The 26,807-nt window shown below is 48.8% G+C and overlaps 1 protein-coding gene and 1 long non-coding RNA gene across 14 annotated transcripts in view; both read right to left on the bottom strand.

The window, feature by feature from the left end:
- Positions 1 to 3,041: 3,041 nt before the first annotated feature.
- The window catches only part of LOC118375471 (dachshund homolog 2-like), a 299,459-nt gene continuing 275,693 nt past the window's right edge, over positions 3,042 to 26,807 (bottom strand). For 8 of the 12 annotated variants that reach the window (XM_052520716.1, XM_052520718.1, XM_052520720.1 and 5 more), the window contains one exon: positions 3,042 to 5,868. In XM_052520716.1, coding sequence (XP_052376676.1) covers positions 5,831 to 5,868 — 38 coding nt within the window. In that variant the 3' untranslated portion in view covers positions 3,042 to 5,830. The remainder of the gene's footprint in view (positions 5,869 to 26,807) is intronic. The other 4 variants (XR_008138989.1, XR_008138990.1, XR_008138991.1 and 1 more) reach the window with 4 other exon arrangements.
- Positions 7,712 to 10,657, bottom strand: LOC127930707 (uncharacterized). Of its 2 annotated transcripts, none has more exons than XR_008138995.1 (5): positions 10,612 to 10,657; positions 10,430 to 10,491; positions 9,985 to 10,015; positions 8,105 to 8,135; positions 7,712 to 7,740 (listed from the first exon to the last, which is right to left on the bottom strand). It is a non-coding gene; the product is annotated as an uncharacterized LOC127930707 (long non-coding RNA). The 2 variants fall into 2 exon arrangements; XR_008138996.1 differs by lacking the exon at positions 8,105 to 8,135 and adding an exon at positions 7,923 to 7,953.

The following is a 26,807-nucleotide window of genomic DNA, read 5'->3' as shown; positions in this document are numbered from 1 at the left end:
CAATCTGCCCCTGCCTGTGTTAATACTCCATGAAAGGATAGCAGCACTGCCAATTTTACATCACAAACCACCCAGAGACACCGGTGGTGCATTGTTGTCCAGTCTCTGAATAGTGAATTCTCATGGGACATATTCCTCCTCAGCAGTGTCTGAGGACCACACCACCTGCCCCCCCCCCCCCCCCACCCCACCCTCCCCAGGTCCACACCAGACCAGCAGAGAGACATGGTGAGAACAGATGGTTGGTTGAAGGATTATAATGTGCCAAAGCAGCCAATTTAACCATTTTCTCTGGCCAAAGTCCATCTCTCCCATTCCGCTATGAACCGGTATCTCATGGTGGATACCGGCTAGGCATGGCACCCATGGGAGGGGAATTGGTGAGGCAATGCCGGCATGCTTTCATTTGTTATGGGTACTGACAGGGCGTGATTGACAAGTGTTATAATTCAATTGAAATTCCAATGCTGCCTCTGCCATAATTTCAATCTAATTTCATAGTTCGGTCAATTAGGCTGGGATTCTGGTCCACGGTAATGTAGGTATGAGCTTGTCAATTCCCATATCATCAGTTGCTGCTGCTGACACTTCTCGTCCATGCACTGTGTATCTTAGTTCATTTCAATGCATTTGATTATCGATTTATACAGTATCGATTAGATGCTGTCAGGTGGGAAGGGAACAGGCTTTGTATTTCTCCCATTTATTTTCCGTTCACAGCATGATCACCACCTCTTCATAACCCTGAGGAAGACATTTGAGAGATGGGGAACAGCAGAAAACAACTTTGCTGTACTAGTCAATACTGGAGTAAAGCGATAACCCGAGGAGAGCCTTGTGTAGGTTAAAAGCAGGCTGTCTGTGTATTGCTGACAGACTGTCGATTGGCCAGGGCTACAGTGGCACGATCTGTCCAGACAATTCCTCTGCACGGAGGTTAAGTTACATCGATCCAGGATTCAGCTTATATTTCATACCAGAAGAACAATATTTTTAATTGACATGGATTAGATTTGATGGATTATACTAAAGAAAAAGCTCTGTCCCACAAATCAAGGTTGGAACTCCTTGTTTGATTATCCTCTCCTTGTTAGTCTTAATCAAATTCTATGTTTTATTAATTAAAATGCACATTTTTCATTTTAATTTCACTGATCAAATAGCACTCCACAGCAATAGTTTTTTTTCATTAAAGAAAGCACTGATCATTAATGAAGTATTTTGACTACTTCATAAAGCTATAAGTGGGGAAGGACAATCAGAAGCAGATCAAACGGCCTGTCTCTAATTGAAGTGGAAAGCACCTCCACCTCCTCCTCCCCTTTCTCTTCCTCCTCCCCCTTCTCCTCCTCCTCCCCCTCCTCCTCCCCTTTCTCTTCCTCCTCCCCCTTCTCCTCCTCCCCCTCCTCCTCCCCTTTCTCTTCCTCCTCCCCCTCCTCCTCCCCTTTCTCTTCCTCCTCCTCCTCCTCCTCCTCCTCCACCTCCTCCTCCCCTTTCTCTTCCTCCTCCCCCTTCTCCTCCTCCCCCTCCTCCTCCCCTTTCTCTTCCTCCTCCCCCTTCTCCTCCTCCCCCTTCTCCTCCTGCCCCCTCCTCCTCCCCTTTCTCTTCCTCCTCCCCCTTCTCCTCCTCCACCTCCTCCTCCCCCCTCTCCTCCTCCCCCCTCTCCTCCTCCCCCCTCCTCCTCCACTTCCCCCTCCTCTTCCTTCTTTATTTATGTGGCTCTATGAGAAGTGTATGATGATGAGGGTAATCTACACTGAGATTAAAAAGCATTAAAACCTGCTCTTTCCATGACATAGACTGACCAGGTGAAAGCTATGATCCCTTATTGATTTCACTTGTTAAATCCACTTCAAATCAGTGTAGATGAAGGGGAGGAGACAGGTTAAAGGAGGATTTTTAAGCCTTGAGACAATGGAGACATGGAGTGTGTATGTGTGCCATTCAGAGAGTGAATGGGCAAGACAAAAGATTTAAGCGCCTTTGAACGAGGTATGGTAGTAGGTGCCAGGTGCATCGGTTTCTGTTAAGGTTTTTCATGCTCAACAGTTTCCTGTGTGTATCAAGGATGGTCCACCACCCAAAGGACATCCAGCCAACTTGACACAACTGTGGGAAGCATTGTAGTCAACATGGGCCAGCATCCCTGTGGAACGCTTTCGACGAAGGGTTGAGCATCTCAATATCAGGAAGGTGTTCTTAATGTTTGGAGTACTCAGTAGATGTACTATGCTGAGTGTGTAATGTGTCTATTTTGTATACAGCAGTACTGTGTGTCTAAGACAATAATCCCCTTGGGACCTTAAAGTTCATCCTATCCACATCACAGAGGATCTACCATGGTCCAAAACACACCAACACAGTCGTAAAGAGGCCACGACAACGCCTCTTTCATCTCAGGAGGCTGAAAAGATTCGTCACGGGCCCTCAGATCCTCAAAAGGTTCTACAGCTGCTCCACTGAGAGCATCTTAACTGCCTACAGCACCGCTTGGTATGGCAAATGCTTGACTTCCGACCGCAAGGCGCTACAGAGGGTAGTGATGTACTGGACCGTCTGCACAAGACGACAGCCACGCAAGTCTGTGTGTACATCAGCAGTTCTTCTCTTATGTCAGACACTGACAGTCACTCAACTAGCCATGTCAGCTAACATTTTTTTTTTCATTGGTAACTTAGTCTAGCGGCCAGCTCTCTAAACTTTTAGTAAGCATGGTCAAATTCCTGACCGGGTTGACCCCATTGATCATCAGATATCATATTAAAAAAGGCAAACATTTGTCTCCACCACATGGCAAAATGAGTAGAGTTGCAGGGGGTACATAGATGTGGGTACACAGACCCACAAGCCACTGTGGCCCCTCATGATGAGTTCCAGTTTTTTGTGGCCTCTACCCTGCACTTTAGGAACACGCGTTAGTGCCACACTCACTCACACAGGGAGAATAGTTTCTGTGCATGTATTTGCTACCTCAGACAGATGCACAACTGAGAACCACAAGAAGTTGTAAACCAGAGGGCACAGAAGACTGCAACAAAACATCTGAATCTAGATCTTTATTACTACAAAACCAAACAACAACCCAAAACAAAATCTAGCAAGATTTCCAGAAGTACGTTTGTCATTGTGTGTGTTTTGTGCACGGCTGTGATGTGATATCATCATTAAAACAAGGTCAACAATTTTAAATAGCTGCCTGGTTGTGATCATGGTAATAATTAAAATCCCAAAATTGTAAAAAATATATTTGAATTGGCATGTTTTTTAAACTTTTTTTCCCCACCAGTGTTGTATCTACAGGCATGCTTGCATCGGATATGCATTAGGGTATTTCATTTTACTTACGTTTTTTTTCTTGACAACAAATGTATCCACTTAATTACGACGTCAGACTAGCCAATGCTAAAGCATTTTTACATGTCTTTAAAAACAAAGGGGAGGGGGGACAGAACAGGGGTTACTGGAATACTGTCTTTTAAACAGCAATATAACATTTGAACTGAGCAACAGAGAAACCATTAGTGGGGAAAGGTATCCAGACTGAGCTTTCAGTAAACACACACAAACAACGCAGTTCAGGGACAGGGCACCTTCAGTTCAGGGACAGGGCACCTTCAGTTCAGGGACAGGGCACATTCAGTACAGGGACAGGGCACATTCAATTCAGGGAGAGGACACATTCAGTTCAGGGAGAGGACACATTCAGTTCTGGGAGAGGACACATTCAGTTCTGGGAGAGGACACATTCAGTTCAGGGAGAGGACACATTCAGTTCAGGGAGAGGACACATTCAGTTCTGGGAGAGGACACATTCAGTTCTGGGAGAGGACACATTCAGTTCAGGGAAGGACACATTCAGTTCTGGGAGAGGACACATTCAGTTCAAAGAGAGGACACATTCAGTACAGGGAGAGGACACATTCAGTTCAGGGACAGGACACATTCAGTTCAGGGACAGGACACATTCAGTACAGGGACAGGACACATTCAGTTCAGGGACAGGACACATTCAGTTCAGGGAGAGGACACATTCAGTTCAGGGAGAGGACACATTCAGTTCAAAGAGAGGACACATTCAGTACAGGGAGAGGACACATTCAGTTCAGGGACAGGACACATTCAGTTCAGGGACAGGACACATTCAGTACAGGGACAGGACACATTCAGTTCAGGGACAGGACACATTCAGTTCAGGGAGAGGACACATTCAGTTCAGGGAGAGGACACATTCAGTCAAGGGAGAGGACACATTCAGTTCTGGGAGAGGACACATTCAGTTCAGGGAGAGGACACATTCAGTTCTGGGAGAGGACACATTCAGTTCAAAGAGAGGACACATTCAGTACAGGGAGAGGACACATTCAGTTCAGGGACAGGACACATTCAGTTCAGGGACAGGACACATTCAGTACAGGGACAGGACACATTCAGTTCAGGGACAGGACAGATTCAGTTCAGGGAGAGGACACATTCAGTTCAGGGAGAGGACACATTCAGTTCAGGGACAGGACACATTCAGTTCAGGGAAGGACACATTCAGTTAAAAGAGAGGACACATTCAGTTCAGGGACAGGACACATTCAGTTCAGGGACAAGACACCTTCAGTTCAGGGAGAGGACACATTCAGTTCAGGGACAGGACACCTTCAGTTCAGGGACAGGACACATTCAGTTCAGGGAGAGGACACATTCAGTTCAGGGACAGGACACATTCAGTTCAGGGAGAGGACACATTCAGTTCAGGGACAGGACACATTCAGTTCAGGGAGAGGACACATTCAGTTCAGGGAGAGGACACATTCAGTTCAGGGAGAGGACACATTCAGTTCAGGGACAGGACACATTCAGTTCAGGGAGAGGACACATTCAGTTCAGGGACAGGACACATTCAGTTCAGGGACAGGACACATTCAGTTCAGGGAGAGGACACATTCAGTTCAGGGACAGGACACATTCAGTTCAGGGACAGGACACATTCAGTTCAGGGACAGGACACATTCAGTTCAGGGACAGGACACATTCAGTTCAGGGACAGGACACATTCAGGGAGAGGACACATTCAGTTCAGGGACAGGACACATTCCCAAGTCAACACAAAGCAGTGACATTTTTCAGAAAAAAAGAGGACAAAAGAGAAAAAGCATTGAAATTCAAAAACGTTTTTCAGTCTCTTTTACTTGATGAAGAAGAGGTGATATAAGAAAAGAAGCACATTTTGTCTTGAATGTTACATTTCATATCCTCCTTCAGATTTTCAAGCTTTAAGAAGAAATTATCCTATATATGCGCTGCAAGACTTGTGCTATTGGGACATATTGGGGCATTTGAGGAATCAACAACTAACAACAATAATAATACTAATAATTAATAACAATAATAATAATGAGAGGCAATCAGCTTGGAGAGAAATATGATAGGGAAGGAGGATAGGGAAGGAGGATAGGGAAGGAGGATAGGGAAGGAGGATAGGGAAGGAGGATAGGGAAGGAGGATAGGGAAGGAGGATAGGCTTCTGTATGTGCTTCACAGGGAGTAGAGAAAAATCCACATTTTATTTTCAATGGTCCTTACTCTTTTTTTCTCAAACAAGTGAAATAGAGGGATTTTACAAGTAGCTGGAGTGAGATGATGGGGCAGCAAAAAGAGCTACTCCAGTGTTACCTCTCACCCCACCACACCCTCTCTGCAGTCCTGTACATGAGTTTCAGGGGATCCATTCCTCCCTTCAGTCGCCCCTCTTCTCCGCTCGTTCTCTTCCAGCCAAGGGCTCTGTCTCTGGCGTAGCCAGCAGCGGTAGCCGTGGGTCAGGTCTGGAGGAGCTGGAGTTCTTTCAGTACACGATGGGAGGCTTGGTGTAGGGTCTGTTCTCTATTAGGGAAACAGGAACATCAGTTAAACAAGCCATCCTTCCGTACTACCTCTATTAAGTCATCCATCCTTACTACCTCTATTAAGTCATCCATCCTTACTACCTCTATTAAGTCATCCATCCGTACTACCTCTATTAAGTCATCCATCCTTACTACCTCTATTAAGTCATCCATCCTTACTACCTCTATTAAGTCATCCATCCATCCTTACTACCTCTATTAAGTCATCCATCCCTACTACCTCTATTAAGTCATCCATCCATCCTTACTACCTCTATTAAGTCATCCATCCGTACTACCTCTATTAAGTCATCCATCCATCCTTACTACCTCTATTAAGTCATCCATCCTTACTACCTCTATTAAGTCATCCATCCGTACTACCTCTATTAAGTCATCCATCCTTACTACCTCTATTAAGTCATCCATCCGTACTACCTCTATTAAGTCATCCATCCATCCGCACTACCTCTATTAAGTCATCCATCCATCCGTACTACCTCTATTAAGTCATCCATCCATCCTTACTACCTCTATTAAGTCATGCATCCATCCGCACTACCTCTATTAAGTCATCCATCCATCCCTACTACCTCTATTAAGTCATCCATCCATCCGTACTACCTCTATTAAGTCATCCATCCATCCTTACTACCTCTATTAAGTCATCCATCCATCCTTACTACCTCTATTAAGTCATCCATCCATCCGTACTACCTCTATTAAGTCATCCATCCATCCTTACTACCTCTATTAAGTCATCCATCCATCCTTACTACCTCTATTAAGTCATCCATCCTTACTACCTCTATTAAGTCATCCATCCTTACTACCTCTATTAAGTCATCCATCCATCCGTACTACCTCTATTAAGTCATCCATCCTTACTACCTCTATTAAGTCATCCATCCATCCTTACTACCTCTATTAAGTCATCCATCCATCCGTACTACCTCTATTAAGTCATCCATCCATCCTTACTACCTCTATTAAGTCATCCATCCGTACTACCTCTATTAAGTCATCCATCCATCCTTACTACCTCTATTAAGTCATCCATCCTTACTACCTCTATTAAGTCATCCATCCGTACTACCTCTATTAAGTCATCCATCCTTACTACCTCTATTAAGTCATCCATCCATCCTTACTACCTCTATTAAGTCATCCATCCTTACTACCTCTATTAAGTCATCCATCCTTACTACCTCTATTAAGTCATCCATCCATCCGTACTACCTCTATTAAGTCATCCATCCTTACTACCTCTATTAAGTCATCCATCCATCCTTACTACCTCTATTAAGTCATCCATCCATCCGTACTACCTCTATTAAGTCATCCATCCATCCTTACTACCTCTATTAAGTCATCCATCCTTACTACCTCTATTAAGTCATCCATCCATCCGCACTACCTCTATTAAGTCATCCATCCAACCCTACTACCTCTATTAAGTCATCCATCCATCCGTACTACCTCTATTAAGTCATCCATCCATCCTTACTACCTCTATTAAGTCATCCATCCTTACTACCTCTATTAAGTCATCCATCCGTCCTTACTACCTCTATTAAGTCATCCATCCATCCGTACTACCTCTATTAAGTCATCCATCCATCCTTACTACCTCTATTAAGTCACCCATCCATCCGCACTACCTCTATTAAGTCATCCATCCATCTGCACTACCTCTATTAAGTCATCCATCCATACTACCTCTATTAAGTCATCCATCCATCCGCACTACCTCTATTAAGTCATCCATCCATCTGTACTAACTCTAGTAAGTCATCCATCCATCCGTACTACCTCTATTAAGTCATCCATCCATCCGCACTACCTCTATTAAGTCATCCATCCGTACTACCTCTATTAAGTCATCCATCCGTACTACCTCTATTAAGTCATCCATCCGTACTACCTCTATTAAGTCATCCCATCCTTACTACCTCTATTAAGTCATCCATCCATTACTACATCCATCTCCGTATTAAGTCATCCATCCATCCGTCATCTACCTCTATTAAGTCATCCATCCATCCGTACTACCTCTATTAAGTCATCCATCCATCCGCACTACCTCTATTAAGTCATCCATCCATCCGTACTACCTCTATTAAGTCATCCATCCATCCTTACTACCTCTATTAAGTCATCCATCCTTACTACCTCTATTAAGTCATCCATCCATCCGCACTACCTCTATTAAGTCATCCATCCATCCGTACTACCTCTATTAAGTCATCCATCCATCCGCACTACCTCTATTAAGTCATCCATCCATCCGTACTACCTCTATTAAGTCATCCATCCATCCCTACTACCTCTATTAAGTCATCCATCCATCCGTACTACCTCTATTAAGTCATCCATCCATCCATACTACCTCTATGAAGTCATCCATCCATCCTTACTACCTCTATTAAGTCATCCATCCATCTGCACTACCTCTATTAAGTCATCCATCCATCTCTATTAAGTCATCCATCCATCCTACTACCTCTTTAAGTCATCCATCCATCCGTACTACCTCTATTAAGTCATCCATCCATCCCTACTACCTCTATTAAGTCATCCATCCATCCTTACTACCTCTATTAAGTCATCCATCCATCCTCTATTAAGTCATCAATCCTTACTACCTCTATTAAGTCATCCATCCATCCGTACTACCTCTATTAAGTCATCCATCCATCCGCTTACTACCTCTATTAAGTCATCCATCCATCCGCACTACCTCTATTAAGTCATCCATCCATCCGCTTACTACCTCTATTAAGTCATCCATCCATCCGTACTACCTCTATTAAGTCATCCATCCATCCGTACTACCTCTATTAAGTCATCCATCCATCCCTACTACCTCTATTAAGTCATCCATCCTTACTACCTCTATTAAGTCATCCATCCATCCGCACTACCTCTATTAAGTCATCCATCCATCCGTACTACCTCTATTAAGTCATCCATCCATCTGTACTACCTCTATTAAGTCATCCATCCATCCATCCATCCGTATCCATCCACTATGAAGTCATCCATCCATCCGTACTACTTCTATTAAGTCATCCATCCATCCATCCGTCATCTACCACTATGAAAGTCATCCATCCATCCGTACTACCTCTATTAAGTCATCCATCCATCCATCCGTACTACCACTATGAAGTCATCCATCCATCCGTCATCTACCTCTATTAAGTCATCCATCCATCCATCCATCCGTACTACCACTATGAAGTCATCTATCCATCCGTACTACCTCTATTAAGTCATCCATCCATCCATACTACCTCTATTAAGCCATCCATCCATCCTTACTACCTCTATTAATTCATCCATCCATCCGTACTACCTCTATTAAGTCATCCATCCATCCTTACTACCTCTATTAAGTCATCCATCCATCCGTACTACCTCTATTAAGTCATCCATCCATCCGTACTACCTCTATTAAGTCATCCATTCACACTTCCTCTATTAAGTCATCCATCCATCCTTACTACCTCTATTAAGTCATCCATCCATCCGTACTACCTCTATTAAGTCATCCATCCATCCGTACTACCTCTATTAAGTCATCCATCCATCCTTACTACCTCTATTAAGTCATCCATCCATCCTTACTACCTCCATTAAGTCATCCATCCTTACTACCTCTATTAAGTCATCCATCCATCCTTATTACCTCTATTAAGTCATCCATCCATCCGTATCTACCTCTATTAAGTCATCCATCCATCCGCACTACCTCTATTAAGTCATCCATCCATCCGTACTACCTCTATTAAGTCATCCATCCATCCATACTACCTCTATTAAGTCATCCATCCTTACTACCTCTATTAAGTCATCCATCCATCCGTACTACCTCTATTAAGTCATCCATCCATCCGTACTACCTCTATTAAGTCATCCATCCTTACTACCTCTATTAAGTCATCCATCCATCCGTACTACCTCTATTAAGTCATCCATCCATCCTTACTACCTCTATTAAGTCATCCATCCTTACTACCTCTATTAAGTTATCCATCCAGCCGCACTACCTCTATTAAGTCATCCATCCATCCGTACTACCTCTATTAAGTCATCCATCCATCCCTACTACCTCTATTAAGTCATCCATCCATCTGTACTACCTCTATTAAGTCATCCATCCATCCGTACTACCACTATGAAGTCATCCATCCATCCTTACTACCTCTATTAAGTCATCCATCCATCCGTACTACCTCTATTAAGTCATCCATCCATCCGTACTACCTCTATTAAGTCATCCATCCTTACTACCTCTATTAAGTCATCCATCCATCCGCACTACCTCTATTAAGTCATCCATCCATCCGTACTACCTCTATTAAGTCATCCATCCATCCGTACTACCTCTATTAAGTCATCCATCCATCCGCACTACCTCTATTAAGTCATCCATCCGTACTACCTCTATTAAGTCATCCATCCGTACTACCTCTATTAAGTCATCCATCCGTACTACCTCTATTAAGTCATCCATCCATCCGCACTACCTCTATTAAGTCATCCATCCGTACTACCTCTATTAAGTCATCCATCCATCCGCACTACCTCTATTAAGTCATCCATCCATCCGTACTACCTCTATTAAGTCATCCATCCATCCGTACTACCTCTATTAAGTCATCCATCCATCCGTACTACCTCTATTAAGTCATCCATCCGTACTACCTCTATTAAGTCATCCATCCATCCGTACTACCTCTATTAAGTCATCCATCCATCCCTACTACCTCTATTAAGTCATCCATCCATCTGTACTACCTCTATTAAGTCATCCATCCATCCATACTACCACTATGAAGTCATCCATCCATCCTTACTACCTCTATTAAGTCATCCATCCATCCATCCGTACTACCACTATGAAGTCATCCATCCATCCGTACTACCTCTATTAAGTCATCCATCCATCCATCCGTACTACCACTATGAAGTCATCCATCCATCCGTACTACCTCTATTAAGTCATCCATCCATCCATCCGTACTACCACTATGAAGTCATCTATCCATCCGTACTACCTCTATTAAGTCATCCATCCATCCTTACTACCTCTATTAAGCCATCCATCCATCCTTACTACCTCTATTAAGTCATCCATCCATCCGTACTACCTCTATTAAGTCATCCATCCATCCTTACTACCTCTATTAAGTCATCCATCCATCCGTACTACCTCTATTAAGTCATCCATCCATCCGTACTACCTCTATTAAGTCATCCATCCATACTTCCTCTATTAAGTCATCCATCCATCCTTACTACCTCTATTAAGTCATCCATCCATCCGTACTACCTCTATTAAGTCATCCATCCATCCGTACTACCTCTATTAAGTCATCCATCCATCCTTACTACCTCTATTAAGTCATCCATCCATCCTTACTACCTCCATTAAGTCATCCATCCTTACTACCTCTATTAAGTCATCCATCCATCCTTATTACCTCTATTAAGTCATCCATCCATCCATACTACCTCTATTAAGTCATCCATCCATCCGTACTACCTCTATTAAGTCATCCATCCTTACTACCTCTATTAAGTCATCCATCCATCCATACTACCTCTATTAAGTCATCCATCCATCCGTACTACCTCTATTAAGTCATCCATCCATCCTTACTACCTCTATTAAGTCATCCATCCATCCTTACTACCTCTATTAAGTCATCCATCCTTACTACCTCTATTAAGTTATCCATCCATCCTTACTACCTCTATTAAGTCATCCATCCATCCTTACTACCTCTATTAAGTCATCCATCCTTACTACCTCTATTAAGTTATCCATCCATCCGCACTACCTCTATTAAGTCGTCCATCCATCCGTACTACCTTTATTAAGTCATCCATCCATCCCTACTACCTCTATTAAGTCATCCATCCATCCGTACTACCTCTATTAAGTCATCCATCCATCTATACTACCTCTATTAAGTCATCCATCCATCCGTACTACCACTATGAAGTCATCCATCCATCCGTACTACCTCTATTAAGTCACCCATCCATCCATCCGTACTACCACTATGAAGTCATCCATCCATCCGTACTACCTCTATTAAGTCATCCATCCATCCGCACTACCTCTATTAAGTCATCCATTCATCCGCACTACCTCTATTAAGTCCTCCATCCATCGGTACTACCTCTATTAAGTCATCCATCCATCCGTACTACCTCTATTAAGTCATCCATCCATCTATACTACCTCTATTAAGTCATCCATCCATCCATCCGTACTACCACTATGAAGTCATCCATCCATCCGTACTACCTCTATTAAGTCATCCATCCATCCATCCGTACTACCACTATGAAGTCATCCATCCATCCGTACTACCTCTATTAAGTCATCCATCCATCCGCACTACCTCTATTAAGTCCTCCATCCATCCGTACTACCTCTATTAAGTCATCCATCCATCCTTACTACCACTAACAGACATAAAATGAAAATTTCCCTAGTATTTTCCCACGGAGTAAGGTTTGCCCTGAGAAACACATTTGCCATGTATACTTGTTGAATATGTTGTCAGTATGAGAATTACATTTTGGAAACTATCTCTTCTGTATATAAATAAAGTTGTTTACGCTCCAGAGAGTGTATATATTTCAAATGATGTGAAACTGAGTTTGTGATTTTTCAAGTTTTCCACGAGCATGAGAATAAAAGTTCAAGAGCAACCAATGGATTAAGTATCTATCTCCGTTAATGAAATGTGCATCAGGAATAATATGGGCGATGAATCATTTAGTGTTAGTTGTCAACAGGAGGGGACAGCTGAAAGGATAACAGCTGGATAACTGTGACTGGAGTCAGCAGCTGCGTGTTAGTCTCTACATGGTAGTGAGGTACCGGTAGATCATCTCACAGGAGTGGTTCTGCATGTTTCATATGTGTTCTGGGAACTGGGAAAAGACAACATAACATAGGATGAAAAAGCACTGTTTGTTGGTGTTGGAGGATGAGGACCAGAAAGAGAGAAAATGAGAGGGATGGGATGGTCTGTCTGTCTGTCTGTCTGTCTGTCTGTCTGTCTGTCTGTCTGTCTGTCTGTCTGTCTGTCTGTCTGTCTGTCTGTCTGTCTGTCTGTCTGCCTGTCTGTCTGTCTGGCTGGCTGGCTGGCTGGCTGGCTGGCTGGCTGGCTGGATGGCAACGGTCAGGATGGCAACGGTCAGGATGGCAACGGTCAGGATGACAACGGTCAGGATGACAACGGTCAGGATGGCAACGGTCAGGATGGCAATGGTCAGGAGGCAACGGTCAGGATGGCAACGGTCAGGATGGCAACGGTCAGGGTGACAACATCTGACATTGTGTTTACGTCTGTTCTATCTACTTTGTTTAACCTTCTCAGAATGTGCAGCGTGACGTGGAAACGTGTAGTGTGCTGGCAGAATGGCTGTATGTTGCAACTCCTCGGGGAACTCTCCTCAGCAGCTCCATCCATATTTAACACGGCTCTGGTCCTCTGGTCTTCTGGCCCTCTGGCCCTATTTTTTTCTGCATAGACTGCAAACGGCCTAATTGCAGCCGATCTGGGACTGCCATAAAGATTCACCTTGATATTTCATGCTCGCTCTTTTTTTGCCAATTAGTGAGTTGCAAACTTGGAAATGAACTGTACCCAAGGGTCTCATTTGGTGTATGTAAGTATAGTGTTTGTTTTGAACTAAAACAGGTTAGGAGATTTTTGCTTATTTGGGTGTAGATTATTCCTGTAGGTGAAGATGCTGAAATGTTGTTTAATGAACAGGTGGTTGTGATAGGTGCCAGAGTGAAGACAAGTGTGTTAGTGTTGTTGAGGTCCTCATTTATCCTTTCTGGGTCCTTCTCGTTGATTACTTTGCTCTCCCTGTGTCACCCCCCAACTCCTCTCTCACCTCTCTCTCTCTTTACTCTCACCCACGTCTCTCTCTCTCACCCCACCTCCCTCTCTCTCACCCTCACCTCCCTCTCTCTCACCCTCACCTCCCTCTCACCCCAACTCCCTCTCTCACAATCATCTCCCTCTTGCTTCCTCTCACCCCCACCTCCCTGTCTCCCACAATCACCTCCCTCTCTCTTTACTTTCACCCCACCTCCCTCTCTCTCTCACTATCACCTCCCTCCCTCTCTCTCACCCCATCTCCCTGTCTCTCTCACCATCACCTCCCTCTCTCTCACCCCACCTCCCTCTCTCTTACCCCACCTCCCCCTCTCTCTCACCATCACCTCCCTCTCTCTCACCCCACCTCCCTGTCTCTCACTCTCACCTCCCTCTCTCTCTCACCCCACCTCCCTCTTTCTCACCCCACCTCCCTCTCTCTCAACATCACCTCCCTCTCTCTTTACTCTCTCATCCCACGTCCCTCTCTCTCTCACCATCACCTCCCTCTCTATCTCTCACCATCACCTCCCTCTCTCTCACCCCACCTCCCTCTCTCTCACCATCACCTCCCTCTCTCTCACCCCAACTACCTCTCTCTCACCATCACCTCCCTCTCTCTCACCATCACCTCCCTCTCTCTCTTACCCACCTCCCTCTCTCTCTCACCCCACCTCCCTCCCTCTCTCACCATCACCATCACCTCCCTCTCTCTCACCATCACCTCTCTCTCACCACACCTCCCTCTCTCTCTCACCATCACCTCCCTCTCTCTCACCCCACCTCCCTCTCTCTCACCATCACGTCCCTCTCTCTCACCCCACCTCCTCTCTCTCTCACCATCACCTCCCTCTCTCTCTCACCATCATCTCCCTCTCTCTCACCATCACCTCCCTCTCTATCTCTCACCATCACCTCCCTCTCTCTCACCCCACCTACCTCTCTCTCACCATCACCTCCCTCTCTCTCACCCCAACTACCTCTCTCTCACCATCACCTCCCTCTCTCTCTCACCATCACCTCCCTCTCTCTCTTACCCACCTCCCTCTCTCTCTCACCCCACCTCCCTCCCTCTCTCACCATCACCATCACCTCCCTCTCTCTCACCATCACCTCTCTCTCACCACACCTCCCTCTCTCTCTCACCATCACCTCCCTCTCTCTCACCCCACCTCCCTCTCTCTCACCATCACGTCCCTCTCTCTCACCCCACCTCCCTCTCTCTCACCATCACCTCCCTCTCTCTCTCACCATCATCTCCCTCTCTCTCACCATCACCTCCCTCTCTATCTCTCACCATCACCTCCTCTCTCTCACCATCACCTCCCTCTCTCTCACCCCACCTCCCCTCTCTCACCATCACCTCCCTCTCTCTCACCCCACCTCCCTCTCTCTCACCATCACCCCCTCTCTCTCTCCCCTACCTCCCTCTCTCTCACCATCATCTCCCTCTCTCTCACCCCACCTCCCACTCTCTCTCACCATCACCTCCCTCTCTCTCACCATCACCTCCCTCTCTCTCACCATCACCTCCCTCTCTCTCCCCCACCTCCCTCTCTCTCACCATCACCTCCCTCTCTCTCTCTCTCACCCCACCTCCCTCTCTCTCACCATCACCTCCCTCTCTCACCATCACCTCCCTCTCTCTCACCCCACCTCCCCCTCTCTCTCACCATCACCTCCCTCTCTCTCACCCCACCTCCCCCTCTCTCTCACCATCACCTCCCTCTCTCTCACCATCACCTCCTTCTCTCTCTCACCATCACCTCCCCCTCTCTCTCACCCCACCTCCCTCTCTCACCATCACCTCCCTCCCTCTCTCACCCCCCCCCCCTCTCTCTCTCACCATCACCTCCCTCTCTCTCTCACCCCACCTCCCGCTCTCTCTCACCATCACCTCCCGCTCTCTCTCACCATCACCTCCCTCTCTCTCACCATCACCTCCCTCTCTCTCACCATCACCTCCTTCTCTCTCTCACCATCACCTCCCTCCCTCTCTCTCACCCCACCTCCCTCTCTCACCATCACCTCCCTCCCTCTCTCTCACCCCACCTCCCTCTCTCTCTCACCATCACCTCCCTCTCTCTCACCATCACCTCCCTCTCTCTCACCCCACCTCCCGCTCTCTCACCCCACCTACCTCTCTCTCACCATCACCTCCCTCTATCTCACCATCACCTCCCTCTCTCTCTCACCCCACCTCCCGCTCTCTCACCCCACCTACCTCTCTCTCTCACCATCACCTCCCTCTCTCTCGCCATCACCTCCTTCTCTCTCTTACCCACCTCCCTCTCTCTCTCACCATCACCTCCCTCTGTCTCTTACCCCACCTCCCTCTCTCTCTCACCATCACCTCCTCTCTCTCACCATCACCTCCCTCTCTCTCACCATCACCTCCCTCTCTCTCACCCCACTGCCTCTCTCTCACCATCACCTCCCTCTCTCTCACCAGCACCTCCCTCTCTCTCACCATCACCTCCCTCTCTCTCACCCCCACCTCCCGCTCTCTCTCACCATCACCTCCCGCTCTCTCTCACCATCACCTCCCTCTCTCTCACCATCACCTCCCTCTCTCTCACCATCACCTCCTTCTCTCTCTCACCATCACCTCCCCCTCTCTCTCACCCCACCCCCTCCCTCTCTCACCATCACCTCCCTCTCTCTCACCATCACCTCCCTCTCTCTCACCCCACCTCCCTCTCTCTCACCATCACCCCTCTCTCTCTCCTCCCACCTCCCTCTCTCTCACCATCACCATCACCTCCCTCTCTCTCACCCCACCTCCCGCTCTCTCTCACCATCACCTCCCTCTCTCTCACCATCACCTCCCTCTCTCTCACCATCACCTCCTTCTCTCTCTCACCATCACCTCCCCTCTCTCTCACCCCACCTCCCTCTCTCACCATCACCTCCCTCCCTCTCTCTCACCCCACCTCCCTCTCTCTCTCACCATCCCCTCCCTCTCTCTCACCACCCCCTCCCTCTCTCTCTTACCCCACCTCCCTCTCTCTCTCACCATCACCTCCCACTCTCTCACCATCAACTCCCTCTCTCGCACCATCACCTCCCTCTCTCACCCCACTGCCTCTCTCTCACCATCACCTCCCTCTCTCTCACCATCACCTCCCTCTCTCTCACCCCCTCCCGCTCTCTCTCACCATCACCTCCCGCTCTCTCTCACCATCATCTCCCTCTCTCTCACCATCACCTCCCTCTCTCTCACCATCACCTTCTTCTCTCTCTCACCATCACCTCCCCTCTCTCTCACCCCACTCCCTCTCTCACCATCACCTCCCTCTCTCTCACCATCACCTCCCTCTCTCTCACCCCACCTCCCTCTCTCTCACCATCACCTCCCTCTCTCTCTCACCCCACCTCCCTCTCTCTCACCATCACCTCCCTCTCTCTCCCCCACCTCCCGCTCTCTCTCACCATCACCTCCCTCTCTCTCACATCACCTCCTCTCTCTCACCATCACCTCCCTCTCTCTCACCATCACCTCCCTCTCTCTCACCATCACCTCCCTCTCTCTCTCACCCCACCTCCCCCTCTCTCTCACCATCACCTCCCTCTCTCTCACCCCCACCTCCCTCTCTCTCACCATCACCTCCCTCTCTCTCACCATCACCTCCTTCTCTCTCTCACCATCACCTCCCCCTCTCTCTCACCCCCCACCTCCCTCTCTCACCATCACCTCCCTCCCTCTCTCTCACCCCACCCCCTCTCTCTCACCATCACCTCCCTCTCTCTCACCCCACCTCCCGCTCTCTCTCACCATCACCTCCCGCTCTCTCTCACCATCACCTCCCTCTCTCTCACCATCACCTCCCTCTCTCTCACCATCACCTCCTTCTCTCTCTCACCATCACCTCCCTCCCTCTCTCTCACCCCACCTCCCTCTCTCACCATCACCTCCCTCCTCTCTCTCACCCCACCTCCCTCTCTCTCTCACCATCACCTCCCTCTCTCTCACCATCACCTCCCTCTCTCTCTCTCTCTCCCCCACCTCCCTCTCTCTCACCATCACCTCCCTCTCTCTCACCATCACCTCCCTCTCTCTCACCCCACCTCCCCCTCTCTCTCACCATCACCTCCCTCTCTCTCACCCCCACCTCCCCCTCTCTCTCACCATCACCTCCCTCTCTCTCACCATCACCTCCTTCTCTCTCTCACCATCACCTCCCCTCTCTCACCCCACCTCCCTCTCTCACCATCACCTCCCTCCCTCTCTCTCACCCCACCCCCTCTCTCTCTCACCATCACCTCCCTCTCTCTCACCCCACCTCCCGCTCTCTCTCACCATCACCTCCCGCTCTCTCTCACCATCACCTCCCTCTCTCTCACCATCACCTCCCTCTCTCTCACCATCACCTCCTTCTCTCTCTCACCATCACCTCCCTCCCTCTCTCTCACCCCCACCTCCCTCTCTCACCATCACCTCCCTCCCTCTCTCTCACCCCACCTCCCTCTCTCTCTCACCATCACCTCCCTCTCTCTCACCATCACCATCACCTCCCTCTCTCTCTCACCCCACCTCCCGCTCTCTCACCCCACCTACCTCTCTCTCTCACCATCACCTCCCTCTATCTCACCATCACCTCCCTCTCTCTCTCACCCCACCTCCCGCTCTCTCACCCCACCTACCTCTCTCTCTCACCATCACCTCCCTCTCTCTCGCCATCACCTCCTTCTCTCTCTTACCCACCTCCCTCTCTCTCTCACCATCACCTCCCTCTGTCTCTTACCCCACCTCCCTCTCTCTCTCACCATCACCTCCCTCTCTCTCACCATCACCTCCCTCTCTCTCACCATCACCTCCCTCTCTCTCACCCCACTGCCTCTCTCTCACCATCACCTCCTCTCTCTCACCAGCACCTCCCTCTCTCTCACCATCACCTCCCTCTCTCTCACCCCACCTCCCGCTCTCTCTCACCATCACCTCCCGCTCTCTCTCACCATCACCTCCCTCTCTCTCACCATCACCTCCTCTCTCTCACCATCACCTCCTTCTCTCTCTCACCATCACCTCCCCCTCTCTCTCACCCCACCCCACTCCCTCTCTCACCATCACCTCCCTCTCTCTCACCATCACCTCCCTCTCTCTCACCCCCACCTCCCTCTCTCTCACCATCACCCCCTCTCTCTCTCCTCCACCTCCCTCTCTCTCACCATCACCATCACCTCCCTCTCTCTCACCCCACCTCCCGCTCTCTCTCACCATCACCTCCCTCTCTCTCACCATCACCTCCCTCTCTCTCACCATCACCTCCTTCTCTCTCTCACCATCACCTCCCCCTCTCTCTCACCCCACCTCCCTCTCTCACCATCACCTCCCTCCCTCTCTCTCACCCCACCTCCCTCTCTCTCTCACCATCCCCTCCCTCTCTCTCACCATCACCTCCCTCTCTCTCTTACCCCACCTCCCTCTCTCTCTCACCATCACCTCCCACTCTCTCACCATCAACTCCCTCTCTCGCACCATCACCTCCCTCTCTCACCCCACTGCCTCTCTCTCACCATCACCTCCCTCTCTCTCACCATCACCTCCCTCTCTCTCACCCCCTCCCGCTCTCTCTCACCATCACCTCCCCGCTCTCTCTCACCATCATCTCCCTCTCTCTCACCATCACCTCCCTCTCTCTCACCATCACCTTCTTCTCTCTCTCACCATCACCTCCCCTCTCTCTCACCCCACTCCCTCTCTCACCATCACCTCCCTCTCTCTCACCATCACCTCCCTCTCTCTCACCCCACCTCCCTCTCTCTCACCATCACCTCCCTCTCTCTCTCACCCCACCTCCCTCTCTCTCACCATCACCTCCCTCTCTCTCACCCCACCTCCCGCTCTCTCTCACCATCACCTCCCGCTCTCTCTCACCATCATCTCCCTCTCTCTCACCATCACCTCCCTCTCTCTCACCATCACCTTCTTCTCTCTCTCACCATCACCTCCCCCTCTCTCTCACCCCACTCCCTCTCTCACCATCACCTCCCTCTCTCTCGCCATCACCTCCCTCTCTCTCACCCCACCTCCCTCTCTCTCACCATCACCTCCCTCTCTCTCTCACCCCACCTCCCTCTCTCTCACCATCACCTCCCTCTCTCTCACCCCACCTCCCGCTCTCTCTCACCATCACCTCCCTCTCTCTCCACATCACCTCCCTCTCTCTCACCATCACCTCCTTCTCTCTCTCACCATCACCTCCCCCTCTCTCTCACCCCACCTCCCTCTCTCACCATCACCTCCCTCCCTCTCTCTCACCCCCACCTCCCTCTCTCTCTCACCATCCCCTCCCTCTCTCTCACCATCACCCCCCTCTCTCTCTCACCCCACCTCCCGCTCTCTCACCCCACCTCCCTCTCTCTCTCACCATCACCTCCCTCTCTCTCTCACCCCACCTCCCTCTCTCTCACCATCACCTCCCCCTCTCTCTCACCCCACCTCCCGCTCTCTCTCACCATCACCTCCCTCTCTCTCACCCCACCTCCCTCTCTCTCACCATCACCTCCCTCTCTCTCACCCCACCTCCTCTCTCTCACCATCACCCCCCTCTCTCTCTCACCCTCCCTCCCTCTCTCTCACCATCATCTCCCTCTCTCTCACCATCACCTCCCTCTCTCTCACCCCACCTCCCACTCTCTCTCACCATCACCTCCCTCTCTCTCACCATCACCTCCCTCTCTCTCACCCCACCTCCCTCTCTCTCACCATCACCTCCCTCTCTCTCTCACCCCACCTCCCTCTCTCTCACCATCACCTCCCTCTCTCTCACCCCACCTCCCCCTCTCTCTCACCATCACCTCCCTCTCTCTCAACATCACCTCCTTCTCTCTCTCACCATCACCTCCCCTCTCTCTCACCCCACCTCCCTCTCTCACCATCACCTCCCTCCCTCTCTCTCACCCCACCCCTCTCTCTCTCACCATCACCTGCCTCTCTCTCACCCCACCTCCCGCTCTCTCTCACCATCACCTCCCGCTCTCTCTCACCATCACCTCCCTCTCTCTCACCATCACCTCCTTCTCTCTCTCACCATCACCTCCCCCTCTCTCTCACCCCACCTCCCTCTCTCTCACCATCACCATCACCTCCCTCCCTCTCTCTGACCCCACCTCCCTCTCTCTCTCACCATCACCTCCCTCTCTCTCACCATCACCTCCCTCTCTCTCACCCCACCTCCCGCTCTCTCACCCCACCTACCTCTCTCTCTCACCATCACCTCCCTCTATCTCACCATCACCTCCCTCTCTCTCTCACCCCACCTCCCGCTCTCTCACCCCACCTACCTCTCTCTCTCACCATCACCTCCCTCTCTCTCGCCATCACCTCCCTCTCTCTCTTACCCACCTCCCTCTCTCTCTCACCATCACCTCCCTCTCTCTCTTACCCCACCTCCCTCTCTCTCTCACCATCACCTCCCTCTCTCTCACCATCACCTCCCTCTCTCTCACCATCACCTCCCTCTCTCACCCCACTGCCTCTCTCTCACCATCACCTCCCTCTCTCTCACCATCACCCCCCTCTCTCACCATCACCTCCCTCTCTCTCACCCCACCTCCCGCTCTCTCTCACCATCACCTCCCGCTCTCTCTCACCATCACCTCCCTCTCTCTCACCATCACCTCCCTCTCTCTCACCATCACCTCCTTCTCTCTCTCACCATCACCTCCCCCTCTCTCTCACCCCACTCCCTCTCTCTCACCATCACCTCCCTCTCTCTCACCCCACCTCCCTCTCTCTCACCATCACCCCCTCTCTCTCTCACCCCACCTCCCTCTCTCTCACCATCACCTCCCTCTCTCTCACCCCACCTCCCGCTCTCTCTCACCATCACCTCCCTCTCTCTCACCATCACCTCCCTCTCTCTCACCATCACCTCCTTCTCTCTCTCACCATCACCTCCCCCTCTCTCTCACCCCACCTCCCTCTCTCACCATCACCTCCCTCCCTCTCTCTCACCATCACCTCCCTCTCTCTCTCACCCCACCTCCCTCTCTCACCATCACCTCCCTCTCTCTCACCCCACCTCCCGCTCACTCTCACCATCACCTCCCTCTCTCACCATCACCATCACCTCCCTCTCTCTCACCATCACCTCCCTCTCTCTCTCACCATCACCTCCCTCTCTCTACCACCTCCCTCTCTCTTTACTCTCACCCCACCTCCCTCTCTCTTTATTCTCCCTCTCGTCTCTTAATCGGCTTGTAAAATGATGTCACCTTCGTTTGTATTCAGCAGTTTCTGTTACCTCCACTCATATAGATTAATAAAAAAGACACAGGTCGGCATAATAAACCAACACACAGAGGAACCTGAGAAAGCGTAAAAAGCTTTTAGGCCCAGAAGTGGGATCTCAGCAAGGACAATCAAACCTAATGAAATCAGTTGTCAGTGCTAAGCTTGCAAAACTGTGAAGTCCAACTTGGGAGTGAAGCGAGGTGTAATTAGATTCCTCTCAGTGTAATGGATGGGCTGTGGGGGAGGAGGGGCCGGACAACATACTCCTAACTGGAGCTCTTAAACCCCTGTGAGAGAGTCAGTCGACTCCCAGTCCCCAAACAGCCAGGAGCTTCAGGAGAGGCCCCACGTGTCCTGCCGCAGCATCCCCACAGACAGACACCTCTGCTGGGCATGGTGGTGGTGAGGCACTGGGCAGTCTAGTAGTGGACCGGGACTGGACAAACACACCTCATCAGCATGATGAGACTCCAAGCCGGCACAGTTGAAACAGAGCTTCATTTAATAGCACTGTAATTCAGATGGATTGAGGTGGGTACCAGGCTGAAAAGTGCCACCGGTGTAATTCAGATGGATTGCTACCTAGTGAATGTAATCATTGATAGGTTGGAAGGGAATAGATGTAACAAACGCTTTCATAACGGTAGTTCAGATTTCATCAGCCAATCACGATGAGGCTTGAATGCCATATTACAGAGATGATTCTCTTTTAAAACTTTAGTCAAAAGGAAAGTTCTTCACAGCATTAGAAAAACCACAGGAAGAGGATAGATTTCCTTTAAGCAGTTACACAGGGACTAAAGGCTTTGGGGAAATGGTCTCAGAATGTAACTCAATTCTCCTGTTGCATTGTTGTAACATGCTTCATGCTCATCACTGGCCAGTGCACGTGAAATGTGGACCTCTCTCTCTCTCTCTCTCTCTGGAGTGTGGTGTTTGGTGCATGCTGGGAATTGTATGAGCGAGTGTTGTCTGGAGTTAGACGGCCTATTTTTCCCTACTTGTTTTACTTTCAGGGCTGGGGTGGCAATTTTGTTTTCCTCAGGCTTAGGGGTGACTGTGGTGTCTACAACAGAGATGGTCAAGGGTCTGGTTTTATTGGTCAAGGCAGATATGATGTTTTTAATGTTTTTATATCTTCCCTGTTTATGCTCCTAACGAGGGTTCAGAGAGCATTGTTGTATTTGACCAAATAAAGGAATCCTGAAGACAGTGTGACCAAGAGGGGTGTATGTTTTTAGGGGGAGACTGGAACTGTACTGTAGATTTTACTGTTGATTGCACTGCTGAAGAACCTCACCTGCGGTCAGCTACCTGCCTGTCTGGTCTATTAACTGAGTTTGAGCTTTCTGATGTGTGGAGAGTAAGGAATGCAAAAGTTAGGCGGTACACATGGTTAAAAGTTAATGAAGGTCCTGTCAGTGCAGCAAGGTTAGACAGGTTGTATGTATCTGATCACTACTGTAGTAGGGTTGGAAGGTTAGACAGGTTGTATGTATCTGATCACTACTGTAGTAGGGTTGGAAGGTTAGACAGGTTGTATGTATCTGATCACTACTGTAGTAGGGTTGGAAGGTTAGACAGGTTGTATGTATCTGATCACTACTGTAGTAGGGTTGGAAGGTTAGACAGGTTGTATGTATCTGATCACTACTGTAGTAGGGTTGGAAGGTTAGACAGGTTGTATGTATCTGATCACTACTGTAGTAGGGTTGGAAGGTTAGACAGGTTGTATGTATCTGATCACTACTGTAGTAGGGTTGGAAGGTTAGACAGGTGGTATGTATCTGATCACTACTGTAGTAGGGTTGGAAGGTTAGACAGGTTGTATGTATCTGATCACTACTGTAGTAGGGTTGGAAGGTTAGACAGGTGGTATGTATCTGATCACTACTGTAGTAGGGTTGGAAGGTGTGATATTACTCATGTGGGTTTTTCTGATCACCATAATATGTCTGTTGATATTCACTTGTCCTGTCCACGAAGGTCATCACCTTATTGGTATTATATTGTTAAGCTGTTACATGATGTCATGTTTTGTGAAAGGTTTGTTGTTTTGGAGGGTTCTGAAATGTCATTTTGAGTCCTTAAGACAATGGTTGGGAAGGCCCAAATACGAGTGTTTTTTCACCTAATACCTGTTTTTGCACTTTTGCTTAGAGCCTGCAACTAAGCATTTCACTGTAAGGTCTACACCCGTTGTATTCAGCGCAATTGACAAATCAACTTTGATTTGATTTGAACAGTATACTGCTCTGTCTCATATTGCAGTTAGAGAGACTATCAGGTCTCCCTGATGGGAAGGTGACCACGGATGATGGTGAGATGTGCCAACGTGCAGTGGACTTCTACTCTGCCCTCTATAAGGCGGAGTATTGTGATTCTCTGTGTACTGAACAATTGTTACATGGACTTCCTCAATTGGGCCCTGAACAGAGAGTTGCTCTGGACTCTGACATTACTCTGCAGGAGCTGTCCACAGCAGTTATGCAGCTCTCATCAGGCTGAGCCCCTGGCATCGATGGTGTACCATCTGAGTTCTATAAGCACTGTTGTGGGGGATTTGTATGAAGTGGTGTGTGAATATTTTCATGAGGGTTCTCTTCCTGTATCTTGTCAACGTGCTGTGCTTTCATTGTTGCCAAAAAAAGGGAATTTGGCTCTTCTAAAAACTTGGCGACCTGTTGCATTGCTGTGTGCATAATATACAATTTTATCTAACTGTCTCTCAAACAGGTTCAACGAGTATCTGGGGCTGTTGGTCAACAAGGACCAGTCTTACTGTGTACCTGACCACTCTATTGTTGATGACTTGTGTCTACTAAGAGATGTTTTAGACATTTGTAAACTGATGTGAATGTGGGTTTACTTTCTTTGGATCAGGAGGGGGCCTCCTCAGCTAGAGTCAATTGGGAAAAGAGCGAATCGCGATGGGTAGGTCAGATTCAGACGGGGTCTGCTCCACGGTTACCACGGGGGCTTCAGTGGGGCAGAGATGGGATGAAGACTTTGGGGGGTTTTCTAGACTCCGATGTCTTTCAGATAAAGTAGTGGGAGGGTGTAGTGGAGAAAGTGTGTGCCAGATTGTCTAGGTGGAAATGGGTGCTACCCCAGCTGTCTTATAGAGGAAGGGTGCTGGTAGCCAATAATCAGACTAATGATTGTACAGCCACTGGGGAGTCTGATACAAGAGCTTCAGAGGACCATTGTCAATTTCTTCTGATCTTGACAACATTGGATTAAAGTTGCGGCCCTGCATCTGCTACTGCACGAGGGTGGCCAAGGCCTGGTGGACAATATGCATCTGGTACACCTGGATCCTACTGTTGGGGAGGGATGTCCAATATGCATCTGGTACACCTGGATCCTACTGTTGGGGAGGGATGTCCAATATGCATCTGGTACACCTGGATCCTACTGTTGGGGAGGGATGTCCAATATGCATCTGGTACACCTGGATTTTACTGTTGGGGAGGGATGTCCAATATGCATCTGGTACACCTGGATCCTACTGTTGGGGAGGGATGTCCAATATGCATCTGGTACACCTGGATCCTACTGTTGGGGAGGGATGTCCAATATGCATCTGGTACACCTGGATCCTACTGTTGGGGAGGGATGTCCAATATGCATCTGGTACACCTGGATCCTACTGTTGGGGAGGGATGTCCAATATGCATCTGGTACACCTGGATCCTACTGTTGGGGAGGGATGTCCAATATGCATCTGGTACACCTGGATCCTACTGTTGGGAAGGGATGTCCAATATGCATCTGGTACACCTGGATCCTACTGTTGGGGAGGGGCGTCCAATATGCATCTGGTACACCTGGAACCTACTGTTGGGAAGGGATGTCCAATATGCATCTGGTACACCTGGATCCTACTGTTGGGGAGGGGCGTCCAATATGCATCTGGTACACCTGGATCCTACTGTTGGGGAGGGATGTCCAATATGCATCTGGTACACCTGGATCCTACTGTTGGGGAGGGGCGTCCAATATGCATCTGGTACACCTGGATGCTACTGTTGGGGAGGGGTGTCCAATATGCATCTGGTACACCTGGATCCTACTGTTGGGGAGGGGCGTCCAATATGCATCTGGTACACCTGGATGCTACTGTTGGGGAGGGGCGTCCAATATGCATCTGGTACACCTGGATCCTACTGTTGGGGAGGGGCGTCCAATATGCATCTGGTACACCTGGATCCTACTGTTGGGGAGGAGTGTCCAATATGCATCTGGTACACCTGGATCCTACTGTTGGGGAAGGGTGTCCAATATGCATCTGGTACACCTGGATCCTACTGTTGGGGATGGGTGTCCAATATGCATCTGGTACACCTGGATCCTACTGTTGGGGAGGGGCGTCCAATATGCATCTGGTACACCTGGATCCTACTGTTGGGGAGGGGCGTCCAATATGCATCTGGTAAACCTAGTTACTGTGGAGGAAGATTTGGTGTTGTGTTTAGTTACTGTGGAGGAAGATTTGGTGTTGTGTTTAGTTACTGTGGAGGAAGATTTGGTGTTGTGTTTAGTTACTGTGGAGGAAGATTTGGTGTTGTGTTTAGTTACTGTGGAGGAAGATTTGGTGTTGTGTTTAGTTACTGTGGAGGAAGATTTGGTGTTGTGTTTAGTTACTGTGGAGGAAGATTTGGTGTTGTGTTTAGTTACTGTGGAGGAAGATTTGGTGTTGTGTTTAGTTACTGTGGAGGAAGATTTGATGTTGTGATTAGTTACTGTGGAGGAAGATTTGGTGTTGTGTTTAGTTACTGT

The sequence above is a fragment of the Oncorhynchus keta genome, chromosome 6 (genome assembly GCF_023373465.1).
Source record: "Oncorhynchus keta strain PuntledgeMale-10-30-2019 chromosome 6, Oket_V2, whole genome shotgun sequence".
Classification (NCBI taxonomy): domain Eukaryota; kingdom Metazoa; phylum Chordata; class Actinopteri; order Salmoniformes; family Salmonidae; genus Oncorhynchus; species Oncorhynchus keta.
Note: the sequence above shows the minus strand (reverse complement) of the source record. Positions and strands in the feature narration are given on the sequence as shown.